The sequence below is a fragment of the Bubalus bubalis genome, chromosome X, assembly GCF_019923935.1.
Source record: "Bubalus bubalis isolate 160015118507 breed Murrah chromosome X, NDDB_SH_1, whole genome shotgun sequence".
Classification (NCBI taxonomy): Eukaryota; Metazoa; Chordata; class Mammalia; order Artiodactyla; family Bovidae; genus Bubalus; species Bubalus bubalis.
The window spans coordinates 138,023,400-138,046,043 of record NC_059181.1 but is presented as its reverse complement, the minus strand read 5'-3'; the positions used below and the strand labels follow the sequence as shown (position 1 = coordinate 138,046,043).

Here is a 22,644-nt window from a genome sequence, read left to right as displayed (position 1 = left end):
CCAGATACTGAAACCTAAAAACAACAAATTATTTTGCTTGTCATTTCTTTCTAGCTGATAATAGTAGAACTCTGAATGTGGATTCAACTGCAATGACTCTACCTATGTCTGATCCAACTGCATGGGCCACAGCAATGAATAATCTTGGAATGGCACCACTGGGAATTGCTGGACAACCAATTTTACCTGGTATGCTATTTTTAATCACCTCACAAGTGTTTCTTTTTATTGACCATGTGAACATAAATATAACAGTATGACACAACTTATTTTGAAGTTGACATTTACTAGATTCTGCCTAGAGCGTGCATTTTTGTAATATGAGCTTTATAGCTCATGAATTACAGGGTGGCCTGTAGTTACTAGTGTACTCCCGATTGCACTATGGTCAAGCTAGGGCTATATCAGATGCAGGATATGGTCACTGAACATTGAAGTAGTTCACTGAAATAAAAGTACAAGAGAATTCAGCAAGGAATTATAGTTTGTCTAATTTTATACATTTCTTAAGTGAAACAAATAAATGTGGAGCTAGAATGAGAACTTAGACATCCCCAAAATCTTAGGTTCCTAAAGGAAAAGACAGGAGATGGTGAGAAATAACCCAAATACTATTGTTAACATTGAATAACTGTTCGAATATTTAAAACAAAGTAACCTGTAAGAGTGGAGAAGGCAATGGCACCCCACTCCAGTACTCTTGCCTGGAAAATCCCATGGACGGAGGCTGCAGTCAATGAGGTCGCTAGGAGTCGGACACGACTGAGCGACTTCAGTTTCACTTTTCACTTTCATGCATTGGAGAAGGAAATGGCAACCCACTCCAGTGTTCTTGCCTGGAGAATCCCAGGGACTGCGGAGCCTGGTGGGCTGCCGTCTATGGAGTCGCACAGAGTCGGACACGACTGAAGCGACTTAGCACCAGCAGCAGCAGCAGCAACCTGTAAGAGAATGAGCACTGTGTACTAACTCCATCTCCACTAAAGATAAAAATCAGAATAAAAATGCCATATCATCTGAAGGGCTTCGTTTAGACACAAAAAACTTCCTGGAATGTCAGAGCAATTAACCATTAAAATGGGTTTGTTAATGTGCCTTGGGCAAATCTTGTATTGCCTCTGCATATGACTTTAAATGACCATGAAAGTACTGCGAGTATTGATTTGGAGGGTCACAAAGAAATGTTAGCAAGTAGGCAAATATAAATTCTTGAATCATTATAAATTATATATGAAATATAAATTTGATTTTTAAAATGGGTTTGTGAAGACATTAGAGAATCACCATATCACGAATCCTGGAGTACTTTTAAAACATCCTAAACATTAATCTTCCAAATTCACTTAAGGCCAATCTACATTACTTGCTACTCAAAGTGTGGTCCACATAACCTGGAAGCTGTTAAGAATTCCAGAATCTTAGGCCACAGCCTAAACCTACTGAATCAAACCTGAATTTTCCCATGATCCCCACGTGATTCATAAGCTCATTAAAGTTGAGAAACAAATCTAGAGTGATGCACGTAGGGTTGTTGTGAGAATTAAATCATACTTCGACAATGCCTGACACACAGTCAGTGCTCCAAAACGTTGGCCATTTAAAAATCAAAATTAATATACTTCTCATAAACATTTCCTAAAGGAGTAGTGGGTTTTTTGTTTCGTTTTTCTTTCTTATTTCATTATAATAGAATTTAAACTAAAATTTCATGTATTATAGCTTTATATACAGTGGTCCTGAATCACAATCTCATAGTCTAGAGCAACTAGATCATCTGATTTGGCTTAAATATTACCAGTTCATGGAAGTCTGAGCTGTATGGGTATATATCTTCAAAAATATCTTGAGGCCAGATCTGCTCTGATATCAAGGTAACTAAACATTAGCTTATATCAGATTATTTGTAAATTACCACATCTAAACATAAATCTGCGCTCACAAAGTAATCTTCAGTGCTTAGCCAGCTATCTACAATGTGGAACAACAAAAAAGGCCTAGCTTTGAGAGTAAAAAGGTCATCCAAATCACTGTTACAGGCCCAACGCTTGTGCTTGGGTCAATGTTAAGCCTAGAAAATTGGGATTGTTTTCCTAACAGTAGCTCGATGGCTATTTCTGCAGAAACAGTACCTTGCTTATTATTTAATAACACAGGTTGCAAGGACCAACAGCTTGTGTTAAATCCTGGCTTTGCCACTTTCTAGCTACATGACCTTGAGCAAGTTATTTGACCTATTTGTATCTCAGTTTTCTCATCTGTAAAATGGAGATGGTTATAGTATGTACCTCATAGGATTGCTGTGAAGGCTAAATAATATACTTAGCGCAATGCTTGGTATGTAATAAGCACTCAATGAAGGTTTAACTAGTGTCATTATTATTGCTATTAGTCATTTTACATGTTATTTAAGATAAAGGAAATACTAACATACTTCCTTCAAATGGCTACTAAGCTGCCATTTACATTGAAAAGTACTTGGCTGCTAGGGAGCCGATGTTGGCTCTACTGAGTGTTCCTCACATCCACCCCAACTAGACATTTGTAACCTCAAGAGTGATTTTAATTTCTACTTCAAGCTCCTTTGCCCTCCACTTGTTTTCTTAAGGACTATGAAAAAATGGCTTCTTAGGGTCCCCTTTAACCTTGTGATTCAGTGATCATTTCACTATGCTCCAAGGAAAGTTTTGGAAAACTGTCTTAGAAATACTGGTATTTAGTTCAGTAGTGCCCCTCTCTTAAATGTATATGGGGCAATAGTGCTAAACTGAGATACACTTTGTAAAGCTATGTGTAAAATCACTTCAATTATATGTGAAGTGATTTTTTTCTCCTTTCTGTATTATTTTCGGAGAAGGCAATGGCACCCCACTCCAGTAGTCTTGCCTGGAAAATCCCATGGATGGAGAAGCCTGGTAGGCTGCAGTCCATGGGGTCTCTAGGAGTCGGACACAACTGAGCGACTTCACTTTCACTTTTCACTTTCATGCATTGGAGAAGGAAATGGCAACTCACTCCAGTGTTCTTGCCCAGAGAATCCCAGGGACGGGGGAGCCTGGTGGGCTGCCATCTATGGGGTCGCACAGAGTCAGACACGACTGAAGCGACTTAGCAGCAGCAGCAGCAGCAGCAGCAGTGCCCCTCTCTTAAATGTATATGGGGCAATAGTGCTAAACTGTGACATACTTTGTAAAATTATGTGTAAAATCACTTCGATTGTATGTAAAGTGATTTTTTCCTCCTTTCTGTATTATTTTAGGAAAGCGGCTTAATCATTGAGATTAGAATGTGGGCCCTGGATATAGACTGCCTAGGTTCAGATAAATCCCTGCTCTGCCATTAAGTAACTGTGTAACCTTCGACAATTTACCTAACCTCTCTCTGAGTCAGTTTCTCCATTTGTCAAACAGAATAATAAAGCACCTATGACTCAGCATTGTCATGAGGATTACTGAGTTAATACATGTAATGTAAAGTCTTAGAATGATGCCTGACTCACAGTAATTCCTCAATGAAGTCAGCTATGATTATTATTATTATTTCAAGTTCACATCTGATAGATGACTCACAAAAAAAAGTTGAATTATGACTTATTTCTGTTCTTAACATCAACGAAGTATGAGGAATGCAGAGGCACATTTGTCCCTGGAGAAGCACTGCACAGTGGCAGGTAAAGAGAACAGTATGTGTCTGACAGTGGTGATGACTGCTCCCTGTACATCTGGTAGGGGGTGTCCAGAGAAGTAGAAGGTGGGCACTACACTCCAATGCTGCCTACCCATCTTCTTGTTAGAGTCTGGGAAATAGGGGGGCTGCCATATTTTTATATAATATTTTAACTGAATGGGATAAAACATCCCCCTACTCCTCTTCCTACTGCCCCAAATTCCTTACAATGGAACAGGCAGCAAATGAGCCATACAGAACTGTCTCATCTGGCCTATCTCTGACAATAGAAAAGGCTTTGTCAATGATGAAAAACAAATGATACATAAGCTTTCTTGACGTCCCCCAGAGAGTTCAAATCCACACTGTCATGGATGCTGAGTCTCTTGGACACATACCTGTTATCAGGGCAATGTCTAGCTTATTACATTCATTGGATGGGGAACAGAGACAGGCCATCTCTGGGGTTTGGTGTGGAGCTCCCTTTCATCTAACATGGTGTTTTTTGGACAACTGTTGTTCGATAAAGTTAATCCACAATGATGGCAGATTAGAAGGTCCCCTCTGTCCAGCGCCTGTCTTTCCTGCAAGAGCATTTGCTTTTCCAAGCTGGTCAAATAAGATTAATGTTAGTTTTCACATGAAGGGAGGCACCAAAAAGAGTCGAGCTGCCTTCTTAAGGAACATTGTTCTGCCTGTCATCCCGGATGAATCCAAGAATGGACCATTTAAAGGGTACTCGCTGAATACTGTGTGTTGCTTCCTTTATTTTCCCCTAAATTAAAATATCCTTAGCAACCAAATGGAGCCTGTGAAGTCCCAAAGAAGAAGTGTCCCTCATTATGGTGTCTCCACTGTATTGACTATGCCTCTTCCATAATGAGAGATGTTGGAAAATGTGGACTATGGACCTTATTCCCAGAGCAAGACCCAGCCCATCTATGAAAACTGTCATTCGTAAGGAAGAGGTTCTCACTGGACATAGCAGGCAAACTCTGATGAGAACAGAAAGAAAGAATGAAGATGCGTGACACATGATAGATCACTGTGTTCCAAGCTCCTCAAGGAGGCCCAGACTTGGGTTTCTATTATTTTAATATTTTCCACAAATTAGAATGTGCCTTCAGTGGCAGATAAGGTTGAGATTCCGAGAAAGGAGAGCACTATTCATCATCATGGTGGACACTTCACCAAGAGCCAATGATATATAAACCAATATACCAAACAGAACCAATGTCTCTCAGAAACAAGCTTGAACCCTACCAAGTGATGGTACTCTCAAGATTTCCCAGGGAAACTATTATGAAGAATCCAGTAAAGTGTGATGGTTTATGTATTCATTCATACAAGAAATATTTATTGAGGCCTGCTGTATGTGAGAAGCCCTCAGTTCAGTTCAGTTTAGTCGCTCAGTCGTGTCCGACTCTCTGTGACCCCATGGACTGAAGCATGCCAGGCCTCCTTGTCCATCACCAACTCCCAGAGTTTACTCAAACTTATGTCCATTGAGTCAGTGATACCATCCAACCACCTCATTCTCTGTCGTCCACTTCTCCTCCTGCCTTCAATCTTTCCCAGCATCAGGGTCTTTTCAAATGAGTCAGTTCTTTGTATCAGGTGGCCAAAGTATCGGAGTTTCAGCTTCAGCATCAGTCCTTCCAATGAATATTCAGAACTGATTTCCTTTAGGATGGACTGGTTGGATCTCCTTGCAGTCCAAGGGACTCTCAAGAATCTTCTCCAACACCACAGTTCAAAAGCATCAATTCTTCGGTCATTGCCTTTGAGCTCAGAATCCAGTGGCAGAGGCAGCAAAGTCTGTATCACTGCACTACAATGAAGCAAGTGTCATAGTAGATACATATGGAAAAGTTTTGTTTCATCCAGGGTGGAATGGAGGAGGTGTTAGGTGGGTAGTGGTGATCAGGGAAGTTTCATAGAAGGGACAACATTTGAGCTCAGTGTTCAGGGATATATAGTTAAATGTCAGGTGAAAAAGACAAGGAACTAACAACAGTCCAGGTAGAGGAAATAGGACACCAATGACTGGAAGGTATGCAAGATTATACAGTATGGGAACAATTGTTAAATCCTGAATTGATTTCCATCACCCCATTCCATGAAACATTTGAGGCAGCTTATAAAAAAGATTACAATTAAAGAGAAAAATTACAAGTAAAATAAACCATCATCTGGGAAAATATAAATGAGAGTAGAAGGTGAAGGCCATGTAGGGAGGTTAATTAGAATTCAGATATATAGGTCATAGAATCCCACTCAGTTTCTAAAGGGGAGCTGCACTTGTGACCAGGTAGCCAAAACAAAGGCAATGGCACCCCACTCCAGTACTCTTGCCTGGAAAGTCCCTCGGACGGAGGAGCCTGGTGGGCTGCAGTCCATGGGGTCACTAGGAGTCGGACACGACTGAACGACTTCCCTTTCACTTCCATGCATTGGAGAAGGAAATGGCAACCCACTTCATTGTTCTTGCCTGGAGAATCCCAGGGACGGGGGAACCTGGTGGGCTGCCGTCTACGGGGTCGCACAGAGTCAGACACGACTGAAGCTACTTAGCAGCAGCAGCAGCAGCAGCCAAAACAAAAGGGAAACCTGATCAGTTATATAATTTGCATTTCCCTGTAGAAAAAATATACCAATCCTCAGGAGAAGTCAAACTTTTCATGTCACTTAACACATGTGTATCTGTGTTTGACACTCTAGTTCTGAAAGGATTTTTTCATAGAAATCTTCATATATAGTGGTGCACACTAAGATAGTTGAGCCATCTCCAAAGCCCACACACTGGGATGTTACCCAGGACCAGTTGATTCTGCATTCCTTAGTCTGATGCAAAGTGTAGAAGCTAAGAATATAGTGTATTTTTCATGAAGCTGTATTTGCTCAATTGAAAGGACTATTTTTTATTCAGAGATTATAGATTTCCTATATTTTTGGTTTTTAAATGTTCTGTCTTTTATGAATTGCAAAATGGTACATGGTTAGTTTTTGTTATTTTTCTCCATGTCTTTTCTTGGCAAATTAAGAGGTTGGCAACCTTAAATATATAGATGTATATGCTTTTATTTTATTCATCTCTAAAATCCAGAAATCTAGGAACCAAAGATGAGGTGTGAAATGTCCTCCCTAATGCCTTCCCAAAGGTGTTCACAGCATCCCTAAATCTGCCAAATGTTCTAACAAGAACACAAAGAACAAAATAGGAAGGAATAGGGGGAAGGTGGGCTATAAAGATAGATAATTGCAAAAACTTATACTAAAGAAATAAAGCTTCATTGGTTGAAATTTGGGATCAAAGTTGATATTTATTAAGGGGAGTCTTTATGAGATGAAATTATACCACAAAGCCCAGCTTACTGCCTCGTTTGTCATTGTACATTGTTCATGTACAACACGAACCAGGCCCTGTCTCAGCTTTCCAACTAGCCTGAAGCAGGGGTTTTGATGATCTTCTGGAGAAGCAGGACAGATTTTTGGTAGAATTTCAGAGTCCCTGTGCAAAAACTTAGAAATTTCCAAGATGGCTCGTTGTAAGGTCAAGATCTTCTCACAACTTAGCCAAGCTGTCCTTATAAATCTGTGTTCCCTCTTCAGGTTGTCTGTCTGTAAAATTTTTTCAAGGATCTGTGTAGAGAGGAGGCAGTCAGGACTGTAGTGAGTTAAAATTTCTCAGTACCCAGGTGTAATTCATTTCCTAATGAATTTTGTAGGAAGTCTACAGAGTGAAGTAAGCCAGAAAGAAAAACACCAATACAGTATACTAACGCATATATATGGAATTTAGAAAGATGGTAACAATAACCCTGTGTACGAGACAGCAAAAGAGACACTGATGTATAGAACAGTCTTATGGACTCTGTGAGAGAGGGAGAGGGTGGGAAGATTTGGGAGAATGGCATTGAAACAGGTAAAATATCATGTATGAAACGAGTTGCCAGTCCAGGTTCAAAGCACGATACTGGATGCTTGGGGTTGGTGCACTGGGATGACCCAGAGGGATGGAATGGGGAGGGAGGAGGGAGGAGGGTTCAGGATGGGGAACACATGTATACCTGTGGTGGATTCATTTTGATATTTGGCAAAACTAATACAGTTATGTCAAGTTTAAAAATAAAATAAAATTTAAAAGAAAAATAAAAAATAAAGAGATAGCAATAATGTACCATAAATGTATACCTGAATTGGAATCACAATTTTCTATAAAATAGCTTAATTATGCATATATAATTGGATCCTATTTGGAACACTGATTTTAGACTAATCCATAGTTGCATTTCAGTGGTTTTTTTGTGCATACAGACCACCTCCTTGTGATCAAGGGTCTCTGGAATACCTAAACGACTAGAAATGCCTTTAATGGATCTAGGGGGACTTGGGTGGGGAGAAGTCATCTTTCTGAGGGCAGAGAGGGGCCTCCAGCCAGCCAGAACCAGGGTCCAGTTCTGAAAAAGCAAGCAGGGTAGTAAATACCCCAGCTCCTATATCTGCCTATCTTGAGTTCATACATTGCTACAATTCCAACTTCACCTGTAAGTCAAAGTTGAGACTTTAGATTTATTTATTTATTTTTATTGGTTCCTTCAGTATTCTTCTCTTAAGATAATCCCAACTTCCCTAGCCACAAAGTTGTGTTTTCTGGCCTTAATTAGCTTTGTTGCTGTAAGATAGCCCCCTCCAGTCCATCTCGAGTCTCTCTGGTTATAGAGCATACAGGATGGTGCTTGGAGAAAGAATGGGCCAGACCCAGGGCTGAACCCTTCCCTTGAGCCCTCTAAGGATGCCACCTTGGGCCAGTCACCTCTCTCTGGCCTCCAGTTTATCCCTCTAAATTGTGGGGGTTAAATGAGATAATTCTGTTTCAGAAACCATCCAGCATTGTGTTTGAAATACAACTCTCAAAAATGCTACTTTCTTTCCCCAAATCATTACCGCAGTGAAAGTCAGTTGAGACTTTGGATGTAGAACAAAGGCCTCTAAATCATCTAACACTGTGACAATACATATATTGAATATGTCAACAGGAAATTTTGGCTGTGGAGATAAGCAACTTTAAGAAAGCCTTTTGGACAGGAACATTTGAAGGATTCTGCAGGTTGGATAGGTAGAAAACAGAGTTTATTCTCACAAAAAGTATTGTTTTCTTCCTGCGGACCCATGGACTTTGTGAAAAGCAGAGTAGACTAATGTTTGTCCAACTCTTTGTGACCCCATGGATGGTAACCTGCCAGGCTCCTCTGTCCATGGAATTTTCCAGATGAGAATACTGTGGGTTGCCATTTCCTCCTCCAGGGGATCTTCCCGACCCAGGGATCAAGGTCACTTCTCCAGCGTGTCCTGCATTAGCCAGTGGATTCTTTACTGCTGAGCCACCTGAGAAGCATGGCACCTTGGCGGGGACAGATAAAACACTAGGCTCAGGTGGATCCTTCCTTCCCATTTACACTAGGACCCTCTCCACATGGTCTCTCCAGCATGGTAGTCAGACTTGTTACATTGTGACTGAAGCTCCCATAGCAAGTATTCCCAGAGACAAGTAAACATTTTCTGTCTCTTGAGGCCTGGTCCTGAAAACGTGCACCACATCCCTTCTGCCATATTCTGTTGGTCAAAGCAGTTCTAGAACCCATCCAGATCCTCAAGGGGATGGGACATAGACCTCACCTCTTGACAGAAGGGGAATCAAAGAATTTTGTATCCACCTTCAATCCACCACACTTGGAAAAAAGAATTATACAGAAACATTTTGTTATTCATCTACCATGTTTTTCAGCATACCTGTTTCACCTTATACCTGTAATTAAACTAATTCATGAAAACAGTTGCCATAGTACACTGAGAGGTGGTGCAGTAGTTAAGAGCATTAGAGTTAAACCGATCTGGATTTGAATCCTAGGTCTTGTCTCGGTTACTGGCTGTGTAACATTGGGCAAGTGACTAAACCCTCTGAGCCCCAGTTTCTTTATCTATAAAAGGAAAGATAATAATAGTACCTAGCCCACAGGTCATTTGGAATGAGATTATATTAGCACAGTCCCTAGCACAATGGAAGCACCCAATAAGCAATTATAGTGATGATAATAATAATTGATGATAAAGCATTGTAACTGTTTGCATGGCTTTTCCCAAACTAAACTATGAGGTTGATGATTTTGTCTTACTCATTCCTTCAACCTCAACACCTGCAGAGGGGCTGGCATCGAAGTATTTAAGGACATACAAGTAGATAGACACATGGAAGATTGGACGGCAGCAGAGAAATGACATTTTCCTCTGTTGCAGCTACCTGGCTCGGATAGACACAGAGAACAGGGGACAGTAATATTGCTCGATAACTACTCTAGGTTGAGTTAAGTGCAAGTTGCTAGGCATCAGGAAAACTTAAGGCTACACTGAAACATTACTTAAAAATCATGTAATAGAGACGTAATAGAGCTGCAACTCAGAGGAGCAAGCTGGCCCAACTACAAAACAACATTTGCAGCATTTCCATTAAGCTAAAGTTTGGAAAATATATGAATCAGAAGAGGGAATACAAACCAACATCTTATGACACTTCCACCAGCGGCTATGTCAAGAATCAAGAAGGCAGTAGGGAAAAGGTTTTAGAAGAAGATATGGTAAAAGCAAAACAGAACAGGGCATTTATTGTGAAAGTACTTTGGGGGGATACCTTGGCCTATTCCACAACACTTTTACAAAATAATTTCAAATCTTCAGAAGTTTGAATTCCTAACGTAAAGTGCTAATACTATCTACATATTGGCTGTATTCCTCAAGTCAGAATAGGATCCGGAAAAGGAAGAGAACTTTTCTGGTATTCTGTTCCCAATGTATTTTAAATTATTGGACTTCTTTGATTTTTTTCAGGTTCCGCAATACTTCTGTAAGACCCATGATTTCAAACAGTTATTTTTCTATGTTGGTATTAGAAATTCAAGTCTACTTTGGTCTTCATGGTTGAAGATAAACAAAAGAAATAATCAGTGTGATAGGAGCTCTTGAAATGTCATGTGCAATGTACAACCTGCCCTCCAGCAAGCCCTGCTAGGCAGTGTAGCCTATGGAACTCTTGGCATATTGAATGCAAAGAAGAAAGGGAGTTTATCTACTCCAGCTTTAGCCATATGTCATGAATATACTTGCTTTTAAATGAATTTCATAAAATATTAATGTAATCATACTGAACAGCACAGTGGTGAGTGCATCAGTCAAGAGTTATATTTATCCTGTGTATTTGTTTTTTTGTTTGTCTCCATTTATTAGTAGACAGTACATGGAGACAGGCATTTCTTTCTCAGTTGAAGTGGCAAAACTTGTTTAATGAACTGATGTTTCTGTAATCCGTGGTAAGGTGGAGTTGTGAGTGATAGAACTATATGAATAACAATGAGGAGGCAGGCAGAACAATAAAAGGAAGACAAACATTTCAGTAGGAGGGAGAAATAGATGGGATTGTTTAGTTGGCACACAATCTATTCTGATCTTCTCCTACTGAAAATTAACAGTTTGTAAGTTGGGGAAATAATGTTAACAATTTTTCCAAAATCTTATACACAAGAGATCAAATGTTCCAAAGACATAATAGCATTCTTAGCCACAGCGCTCTTATTCTATAGCATAGGAACACAGAGTGTCAGGAGCCCTAAGTTCTCCAAGATGGGAAAAAAGTCCTGGACTCCCTGCCCCCCTGTCTAGAGCCTGACAGATAGGAGGCTATCACAAATGTTCGTGGGATGTGGAAGTGAGTGCCTGAACAAATGAATTTATTAGTGTGTGGACACAGGTCTGGAATGGAAGAAAGGAAATTTACCTATCAGGACCACCATCTATCAGGCCAGAGCCTTTTATATCTGTTCTGTCCTTTCATTCCTTGAGCTAAATGTCATTATTTATCCCTACTTTTACCAAAAAGGAGATAGAGGCACATAGATATTAAGAAATATCCCCCATGGTCATACAATTAGCATATGGAGGAGAGTAGAGATGAGAATCACAGGGAGGAAAGAAAGGAGTATGCATGTGTGTGAGTGCATGTGTGTGAGCACACACATTCAGGTACAAGTGGATACTTGTGTGTTGGGTGAGATAATATATGAGGGTTAAAAGTAAATTTATTTTCAGAAAAATAAAATTTCCTCTTAGAAGAAAATGTTTTCTTCCCAAACATATTCAGGGTCTTGGCATCTCTGCATGACAGGCACATGGGAGGATGGGGAATGGCCTAGCTCTCTTAGGCTGGCTTGCAGTAGGTATTGCTTGTGTGCCACCCACCTGCTTATCTGCCCAGTCACAAGACTCCCTCCTTCTGGGCTTAACTGTACCCGGAGTTTTGCTTCTGTGTGAACCACAGATTCTTCCCACTGCTTAGATACACTTCCTTCAACATCTTAGAGAGCCAACCAGGGAGGCTCAGAGCCACCTTAAGGAGACACTAAGGCACTGTCCCTTGGGCCTGAGTGGTAAGCAGGGTAAAGTTTTGGGGGCTAGGGCCTACCACAATTATCAGTACTCCTTATGCAACACTTTCTTCATTTGCGGTACACTGTGCCTTCCTTAACAGAGGACAGGAATGAGAGGTGAGGAAATGAAGTACAATGCACTCCCTTCTCTCAAAAACGTGCATCTTGTTATAGAGACAAATTTTAAACAATGAAATCAGTACTGCCTTTAGACCCAGGCAAGTGGGGCCCCTGCCATGGGCCCTCACATCAGGGGACCTCGTGCTTTGGAATGACTGTCTCAGTATTTTGTAAGTCCCTTTCCAGAGCCAAGGACTGGCCAGGTAGGTGGTACCATCAGGATAGGTGCCCCAGTCCAGAGCAGGTCCTATGTGGGTCTTGATGGCAAGAAGCACCTTTCTCAAAATTTTCTAGGTTTTTCTCCAGTGTCTGGCATTATCCAAGGCTTGCAGTATCATCTAAGCAAGGGGCCCCAATCTCAAATTGAACCTGTGCGGACCCCGGTTCCCATTTTTCCCCTTTGCACTCTGCAATCCTTTATGCCACATGTGGATTTAACTAGATGCCCCAAGAAGCTTCTGAATTCATGCCTGTATAGTCCTCCCAGGGTCTTGGTTCCAGGAGAGTATCCTGGCAAGTAAATCACTCCAGCTGGCTGGTATGGTATTTCTTTCATGGTATCACATGGGCTACCAGAATAGCGTTGGTGCTGATTTGGGGTGAGTCAAATTATGTATCTAGACAAACCCCATAAACATATTTGTTTGGGGGCTCCCACACACCCTAGAATCAAACCTGAAAGAAATATTAATAAAAGATGATGCAAAATAAAATTCAGTGGCAACAGGTATAGAACAGTTTTTGACACAGAAATAAAAATGAACTAGAATTATCTGGAAAGTGTTTTTCAGGGAGTGTGGGACTTTGAGCTAGGCCTTAAACCATGGGGGAGAATCTGGGGAGGCTTGAATGATTCCAGGCAGGCAAAGAGAACAACAGGAGCAAAGGCACAGAGAATAGTTATTTATTGAGCATTTTTGTGCTATACATTATGCTAGGCACATTTCATTCATCATCTTGTTTATTCCTCACAAATTCCTATAAAAGTAGGTGGAATTAACCCCATTTTGCAAATGATGGAATGGAGGTACAAAAGATTCATCTCCTAATCAAATAGTAGAACTAGGACCCAGGTCTGCCTAAACCCGAAAACTGTGTGCTTTTAACACCATGCTATAGTGCAAAAATACTGGATGCTTGGAGCTGGTGCACTGGGACGACCCAGAGGGATGGTATGGGGAGGGAGGAGGGAGGAGGGTTCAGGATGGGGAGCACGTGTATACCTGTGGCAGATTCATGTTGATATATGGCAAAACCAATACAATATTGTAAAGTTAAAAAATAAAAAAAGACAGGAAGTGTTACAAGGGACAATGTGAAGCCTGGTCTGAATGGAGCAGAGAGTGTGTTGGGAACTAGTGGAAGGCAAGATCAATGCACAAAGCACAGTCATATTATTCAATACAAAAGGCCTTGGATGTCAAAATGAGATATAGAGACAAATAATCACTGGCCAAAGAGAAACAGCCCTAAAGAAAAATGCACAATTATAATATTTAAGGTCCGGTAATGCTAATAATGTGTTTTCTTAAATATTTTGCCTCTGTCTCAGAAAGACCTTTGGTTTGAAGCTTATAAGGTAACAGTCTACCTCTACTTGATCTTGCCTGGTATAATTGATTATTCTCTATTTCCTCTCCTTTTTTTAGATTTTGATCCTGCCCTTGGAATGATGACTGGAATTCCACCAATAACTCCAATGATGCCTGGCCTAGGAATAGTACCTCCTCCAATTCCACCAGATATGCCAGTAGTAAAAGAGATCATTCACTGTAAAAGCTGCACACTCTTCCCTCCAAATCCAAGTAATACTCTGCTTTTTCTCCACACAAGTCAAAATGTTTTGGTGTATCAACCCTTTAGTTATTCATTTTGGTATTGAGAGTCCTGACAAGGCAATTAGTGCCTATAAAGTGGTAGCTTCTGGGAGGGAACCTAGCTTTGGAATTGAATTCAAAATTTAACACTCTTAACACAGCTTAAAGTGAACTGGCATTCTAGTTCCTTTTTAGGATTGCATGTTGTTGAAAGGGGGCTCAGGTTATTTGAGTGGGGAAAACACGAATAGAGAAGCCTCCCTTAGTTCTCTGCTGAGAGTATGGCAAAAGTACCGTTTTTGTTAACAGCCCCAAGATTTTTCAAGGTGAATGGAAAGAGCAGGTGCAATGGGAAGAGTAGCAATCTGGTATGAGTGACTTATCTTCTCCAGAGCCCACCAACCATGTCTGATAAGCCTTGATCATAAACCCCAGTCTCCTGCCTGTCTCTTACACCCGGTGGCCTCTCAGCAATAAGGTCAGGTGATTTAGGGGCTCTCACAGTCTCCTGATGCCCCAGTCTTATCTGCTTCTCTCTTGTTTCTTCATTAGAGAGTATCTCTACCATTGATTCCTTCCCCTCTCTCTCATCTAACATTTCATCCAGGTCCTTGTCACATATATAGAACCCTAAAAGTCCCGGGGTTCCCATTGCCCAAAGATTCAAAGTCCAAATTCTGGACTTCAAAAGCCTTTCACTGGTCTGCTTTGCCAACTTAAAGAAAGACCCGCAACATAAGAGTTGTGAGTTTAAATTTTATTCAGGGTCTTGGTGAGGACTACAGCCCAGCAGACAGCAACTCGGTTTGCTCTGAGTAAAACTACTCCAAACAGGTAGGAGAGAGCTCAGCTTATCTATGATTTCTGGCTAGGAAATCTATACAGTCGAGCATATGTCCTCATAAATGATTACTGCTAATCACCAAGAACAGATATCTCAAGTGAATGACTTTAGTGCTTTGCTATGGATGGGAGGCTTCAAGAATGTAGGGTCATTAAAATTCTTCTTGAAATATACACTGAACTAGCCTTAGGGCCTGCCTGTCCAAATCACAGAATGCCTCATCCTGCTTTTCATCCTGAAGTCCTCTCAGGATACATTGTTGGTCAGCAAATGCAGTGGGTTGTGACTTAACCCTTGTAGAACTGGGTGGTCATCAACACACTTTGTCTTAGCGATCCTAATTTTCCTGTCTCCACAGCATCATGTGACCATCTTCAACGTATCATTTCTGCTTGCCCACAATTCAGTCAAACTCAACTCTTATTTAATCTCACTCCCTTCTCCAACCTACCTCTAAGCCTACCATCTCCCAAACACTTCCATGAGAAAGGTACTAAAATTAAAACAGTAGTTAATCATTTATCATTCTAATACATTTTCACTAAAATATTGGGGGCTAAATCCAATGGATACTTTTTAGTCCTTATATTACTTTATTTCTATACTATATTTGCTTCTTGAAACCTTCATCATTCTTGAAACATTAGGTCATTTGAAGCTGCTAGAATGACCACCAGAGAGATTTGTATAGATCAAGAGGAGGATAACCAAGCAGGACACCCTAAGGAATTCTAATGTTTCAAGAGTTAAGAGAGAAAAGTTTCTGTACACTCCTTAGTAGCAAAAGTCCTCAAAAGACTTCATCTTTACCATTTCCAGTCTTTCTCTTCTTCTCTCCTAAATCTTCTTCATTTGGGCTTTTGCCCCAGCCCTCTATCACAATGTCCCTTGATTAATAACACTAATGTATTCAGCACTCATAAAGTTAGACAAGCATTCTCATTCATGCCTGGAAACCATTTATAAGGACCATGACAGTGACATTTATATAATATACTTTTAAAATATTTGATAAATTAATAGATAACAATGACAGTACATTATAATATGTATTTATTTTATGGCACTAGTTGCTATAAACTTTTTTATACCTTTAAAAAAAAGGACACTAATGATTTCACAATACTAAATCTAATGGTCAAGTCTCAAGTCTTTTCCTAATTGACCTAATAGCTCTGAATGACACAGTTGACTACTCCTTACTCATTGATATACCTTCTTCACTTGACTTCCAGGACACTACACTATTTATTGGTTTTGCTCCCCACACTGGTTGTTCCTTCTCAATCTGCTTCTGTTCTCACTGACTTCTTATTATTGGAGAGTCATGTGACTCAGTCCTTGGACCTCTTCTCTGTCTATACTCATACTGAAAAAAAGTATGCCAATGATTGTTGTTTGTTGTTTTAGTCACTCACTAAGTTGTGTCTGACTCTTTTGTGACCCTATGAACTATAACCTGCCAGGCTCCTGTGTCCATGGGACTTTCCAGGCAAGAATACTGGAGTGAGTTGCCATTTCCTTCGCCAGGGGATCTCACCAACCCAGGGATTGAACCGACATCTCCTGAATTGGCAGGTGGATTCTTTACCACTGAGCCACCTGGGAAGCCCCATGCCATTGACACTCTAAATTACATTTTTAGCTCAGAGCCTATCTCTGAACCCTGAACTCATACCCTACTGCTTATTTGATATCTCTACTTGGATATCGAATAGACATCTCATATTTATATGTTCAAAACAAAACCCCTAATATTTGTCCCCAAACCTGCTCCACTAATATCCTTCTCCATCTCAGATAATGGCAACTGCATCCTTTCAATTAATCAGCCAAAACTTAAGGGTAATCCTTAATCTACTCTCTTTCTCTCACACACCATATTTAATCTGTTAGAAAACTGTGTCAAGTCTACCTTAAAATATATAACTAGAATTCTACCATTTTCATGATAATTACTGCTGTGACCCAGTTTATACCCACCATAATACGTTTTCTGAACTATTGCAATATTCTTCTAACTGTGCTTCCTCTTTCACCCTTACCCCCTATAAGGTCTTCTAAGGAGAGCAAAGAGTGATCCTTTTTAAAACCTAAGTCAGATTATGTCCCACCTCTACTTAAAACCCATTAATGACTCCCTGTTTTACTCAAAATAAAGGCCAAAGTCTGTTTAAAGGCACAGAAGGGCCTCCCTTTCTCGTACTGTCTCTTTGACTTTGTCTCTTACAACTCTCCTTTGCAACACCCATTGTTCCAGTTATATGGCCTCCACACAGTTCCATGAACATTCTAGGCACTCTTCCATCACAGGCCTTTGTATTGGTTCTTTCCTCTGCCTGAAATACTCTTCCCCTAAATATTTGCCTGGCTAACTCACCTGCCTCCTTCAAGTCTTTGCTCAAATGTCTCTTCCTCAGTAACCCTGACAACCTATTTAAAAGTTCAGTCCTCCCTGCCACATTCACAGTTCTATTTACCTCTCTATTTTTCACTTAATACTTACTACCTTTTAACAAGCAATTTATAGAATATAAATGCCACAAAGGGGCTTCCCAGGTGGTGCTAGTGGTAAAAAAACCTGCCTGCCAGTGCAGGAGACCTAACAGACCCAGGTTTGATCCCTGGGTCAGGAAGATCCCCTGGAGTAGGAAACAGCAACTCACTCCAGTATTCTTGCCTGGAGAATCTCATGGACAGAGGAGCCTGGTGGGCTATAGTCCGTGGAGTCTCAAAGAATCGGACATGACTGAACACACATGCATGCATGCACACAAACTCCACAAAAGGAGGAATTTTTGTCAGTTTGGTTCACTAATATATCCCCAGCACGGAGAAAAGTATCTGACATATAGTACATGTTCAATAAATATTTATGAATGGTAGAGGGATGGATGGATGAATATGGAAAGAGAAGTCATAGGTCTAGAAGTCAAGAGAACATGAGGTAATTACACCACATGCTGACCACTTCCTAATCTATTTTTTCACTCCATGGCTCTCTTCTGAGCTTCAAACACATATAGCCAACTGACCACTGACTTTTCTAGGTGGATCTACATCAAATGTGCAACAACAGTATTGAAGTATTAATAGTGAGCAAACTACCAGATTGAAATCGAGGGAACTGTGTTTTACCCCAGCTCTATCACCTGAGGGAATTTTGGGCTAGTCACATGACCTCCCTGGGTCTGTTTCCTTGTCTGTAAGTGAGGCTATCAGGTTAGGTTAGCCTAGATACTTACAAGGTTTCATCCATTTCTAGAAACATGATTCTTGACATTAAAAATGGAGCTACCAGAATAATTGTTCACCTAGGCAAAAGTCCCTCAAAATGTATATTAGGAAAAGCAAGAGCAAATGAGTAGAGTTTTGTGCCTTTAATGAAACAGGCAGTATGGGTATAAAAATTAAGAACCCCAAAGCAACATAGGACTGGTGTCATATCCCAGATCTCTGTCACTAAATAGCCATGAAATCCGGGGTAAGTAGCTTAACCTCTCTGATCTAGACCCAGCAAAATCAGTTCTGGTCTAAAAATCCAATGGATCAAACTAGACTGGTGCTGACTGTGCACTCCTAGGAGTCAGTGAAAGTGTTAGTCGCTCAGTCGTGACTGACTTTTTGTGACCCCATGGACTGTAGTCCACCAGGCTCCTCTGTCCATGGAATTTTCCAGGCAAGAGTACTGGAGTAGGTTGCCATGCCCTCCTCCCGGAGAATCTTCTTGACCCAGGGATCGAACCTGTGTCTCCTGCATTGCAGGCGGTTTCTTTACCATCTGAGCCACCAGGGAAGCCTAGGAGTCAGAGATATGGCAAAAGAAAGTTCTCTGGAACACAGGTTCTTTTTTTTCACAAGGTGGCTATCAGAGATTTACTGCATTCCCAATTAACAGTCCTCAGTTGGTATAAGAAGAGAAACAACACCCTCTCTCCAGAGAAGTCAATTCTGTGAAGATTTTTCACTTTGGCTAATAGACCTTCTGTGTGGAGAGGTTACATTTTTCATCTACTGTGAAATAACAGTGAGCGTGAAGTAAATGGTGGAATATCATCTGATATTTGTGTGCAGGCATGTAGGAAAGCACCCAGGAGCCAGAAAAAGAGCAATCATTTCATTTTACCATCTCAAAACCCACTGAACTTATTTTGGCTCTTAGGGCTGGGCTCTATAAAGAAAATTAGAGAAAGTGGATAAATTAATAGATTCACTGGCCTTCTGATTACTTCCAATGAGCTGGGATTACATTAAAATAGACCCGACCCCTGCTGATTGTCTAGGGGACCTTCAATCCTGGGCTGTCTGATGAAATCAACTCAACGATTTTGCAGTATGCAAATTCTGGCAAAGCAGTTGAGTGGTCTGTGATGCCCCTTTGAAAAACAGGGTGCAAGTGGTTTATTGGTGGAAGTGGTTTATTTGATGTGCTGCTCCCTGCCTCACTTCTCCAAGATCAGCAGTGACTTTGATCTGAATGCTGATTGTCCCAACACAGCTCCCCAGAGCGGCTGCTTAGTTGTAATTAGAATTACCAAAAGCTCCTCCTTTTCCATTACCAGAGATTAGAGTGCTTTTTACTCCCAGTTATCTTAAATCTTTTAACGCGGAAGTTTCTTCTTCTCCATCCAGGAGTGGTGATTGGGGTGTTACAGGAGCTTAGCACATTACCTGATTAATAGGTGGACTTTGAATTTGCTCTCCTATGAAGTTACCATTGCTGTGCCCAGATCACTGAATTTCTGTGGGATTGGAAAATCAGGCCCAGATAGTAAAGTGCTTTGAGCTGCTAATTAAAGAACAAGTACTATCCATTAAGGAAGGTAGTACAGCCCATTGCCTTGCTGGTGGCAATACACCTAAATCTCAGCAAATGCTACATTTACCCAAGGAAAATAAATAAATCCCCGGCATTCTTGACACAACTCTTAGTGGCTTTTATGCTCCTTTACTCAGCAGACAATCACCACAGAATAATCACAGCATCTAAACAGGGTGGTGATTTCATCACAGAATTTTTCAATCCCACAGATGTAGTCAAGGGAAAGAGCCTTTGTATTGTCGGTATTCCATGTAACTATACTCTTTAGAGTCTCTCAATGGACTTAAAAGTAGACCTAACTAGGTTTAACTCACATTATATAAAAAGGTGATTATTTGCTTCACAAGAAGATTATTTACCATTAAAATCATTTAATAGTAAACTTCAGAAGGATTCAACAACAGGATTCTATTCGAAAGCCTTAGATTTGAAAACATGACTCTAGATGTTTTCTAGACTGAGCAGAACCCTTCGGGGCCCTACAGGCTACAAAAGGCCCTCCATGTCCCCTATTTCTTGTTTGCAGGAAAAGGTTTTGGTCTCCTAGGCCTTCCGTGAGTGCCAAAGAGCAGGTACAAGCAGTTATAGTTATAATTGGAGAAGTGATAGCATACAGAAAGAAAGGAAAAGCAGTTAAGAAAGATAGCTTGAACAATAATAATTAAGCAATAAAGCAGAGTGCTAATTCCTCCTCAAGGGATCTGCATAACAATCTGACACAGATCTTTGAGTTGTTATGCAAAAGCTGACACCCGCTTCTCCCTGACCCTCTCCCATCCCAGGTGGAAGATGGTGACTACTTGCTCACCACATGTAGACCCCAGACTGGTTTGAACCAGAAAGTTGATGATTAAGACTCCCCAGACACCACCCTGTTTCCTCCTCATCAACCAGTCAGAATAAAGTCATGCTCCCAGCAGCCCTCACCTCAAATGTGGCCTTTAAAAACCCTTCCATGAAAGCCATTGGCGAGTTCAGTTCTTTTGAGCATCCCTTGCTCGGTCACTTCAATAATTGCTGTACTTCCCTGGTGGCTCAGACAGTAATGAATCCGCCTGCAATGGGTGAGACCAGGTTCGATCCCTGAGTCGGGAAGATACCCTGGAGAAGGAAATGGCAACCCGCTCCAATATTCTTGCCTGGAGAATTCCATGGACAGAAGAGCCTGATGGGCAAGAGTCCATGCGGTCGCAGGGTCAGACACGACTGAGCAACTAACACTCTCACATTCACTTTCCTTCAGCACACCCTGGGTTCTGGTAGATTGGCTTTACTGCTGGAGCCGGTGGGCAGTAGAGGAGCAGACCCAAGTTCAGTTCAGTAATGGTTTCTCTAGCACTAAGAATGATTCCTTCCCACACCCAGCCTTATCTAAAGATCTGAATAAAGCAAGGAACTGAGAGTTTAGAAGTCCAGGTCTTAGTTCTCACTCCATTCCAGACTTATTGTTCAGTTCAGTTCAGTTCAGTTCAGTCGCTCAGTCCTGTCCGACTCTTTGAGACCCCATGAATTGCAGCATGCCAGGCTTCCCTGTCCATCACCAACTCCCGGAGTTTACTCAAACTCATGTCCATCAAGTTGGTGATGCCATCCAGCCATCTCATCCTCTGTTGTCCCCTTCTCCTCCTGCCCCCAATCTCTCCCAGCATCAGGGTCTTTTCCAATGAGTCAACATTCACATGAGGTGGCCAAAGTATTGGAGTTTTAGCTTTAGCATCAGTCTTCCAATGAACACCCAGGGCTGATCTCCTTCAGAATGGACTGGTTGGATCTCCTTGCAGTCCAAGGGACTCTCAAGAGTCTCCTCCAACACCACAGTTCAAAAGCATCAATTCTTCGTCGCTCAGCTTTCTTCATAGTCCAACTCTCACATCCATACATGACCACTGGAAAAACCATAGCCTTGACTAGACGGACCTTTGTTGGCAAAGTAATATCTCTGCTTTTGAATATGCTATCTAGGTTGGTCATAACTTTCCTTCCAAGGAGTAAGCGTCTTTTAATTTCATGGCTGCAGTCACCATCTGCAGTGATTTTGGAGCCCCAAAAAATAAAGTCTGACACTGTTTCCACTGTTTCCCCATCTATTTCCCATGAAGTGATGGGACCGGATGCCATGATCTTCGTTTTCTGAATGTTGAGCTTTAAGCCAACTTTTTCACTGTCCTCTTTCACTTTCATCAAGATGCCCTTTAGTTCCTCTTCACTTTCTGCCATAAGGGTGGTGTCATCTGCATATCTGAGGTTATTGATATTTCTCCCAGCAATCTTGATTCCAGCTTGTGTTTCTTCCAGCCCAGCATTTCTCATGATGTACTCTGCATAGAAGTTAAATAGGCAGTGTGACAATATACAGCCTTGACGTACTCCTTTTCCTATTTGCAACCAGTCTGTTGTTCCATGTCCAGTTCTAACTGTTGCTTCCTGACCTGCATACAGGTTTCTCAGAAGGCAGGTCAGGTGGTCTGGTATTCTCATCTCTTTCAGAATTTTCCAGTTTATTGTGATCCACACAGTCAAAGCCTTTGGCATAGTCAATAAAGCAGAAATAGATGTTTTTTCTGGAACTCTCTTGCTTTTTCCATGATCCAGTGGATGTTGGCAATTTGATCTCTGGTTCCTCTGCCTTTTCTAAAACCAGCTTGAACATCAGGAAGTTCACAGTTCACATATTGCTGAAGCCTGGCTTGGAGAATTTTGAGCATTACTTTACTAGTGTGTGAGATGAGTGCAATTGTGTGGTAGTTTGAGCATTCTTTGGCATTGCCTTTCTTTGGGATTGGAATGAAAACTGACCTTTTCCAGTCATGTGGCCACTGCTGAGTTTTCCAAATTTGCTGGCATATTGAGTGCAGCACTTTCACAGCAGCATATTTCAAGGTTTGAAATAGCTCAACTGGA

At 41.1% G+C, this 22,644-nt stretch overlaps 1 protein-coding gene across 12 annotated transcripts in view; it reads left to right on the top strand.

Annotated features, from left to right (window-relative positions):
• ENOX2 (ecto-NOX disulfide-thiol exchanger 2) overlaps positions 1-22,644 on the top strand; it is a 291,413-nt gene that overhangs the window by 204,787 nt on the left and 63,982 nt on the right. For all 12 annotated transcript variants that reach the window (XM_044937251.2, XM_025276941.3, XM_025276944.3 and 9 more), the window contains 2 exons: positions 55-189; positions 13,910-14,065. In XM_044937251.2, the coding sequence (XP_044793186.1) occupies positions 93-189; positions 13,910-14,065 (253 nt within the window). In that variant the 5' untranslated portion in view covers positions 55-92. The remainder of the gene's footprint in view (positions 1-54; positions 190-13,909; positions 14,066-22,644) is intronic.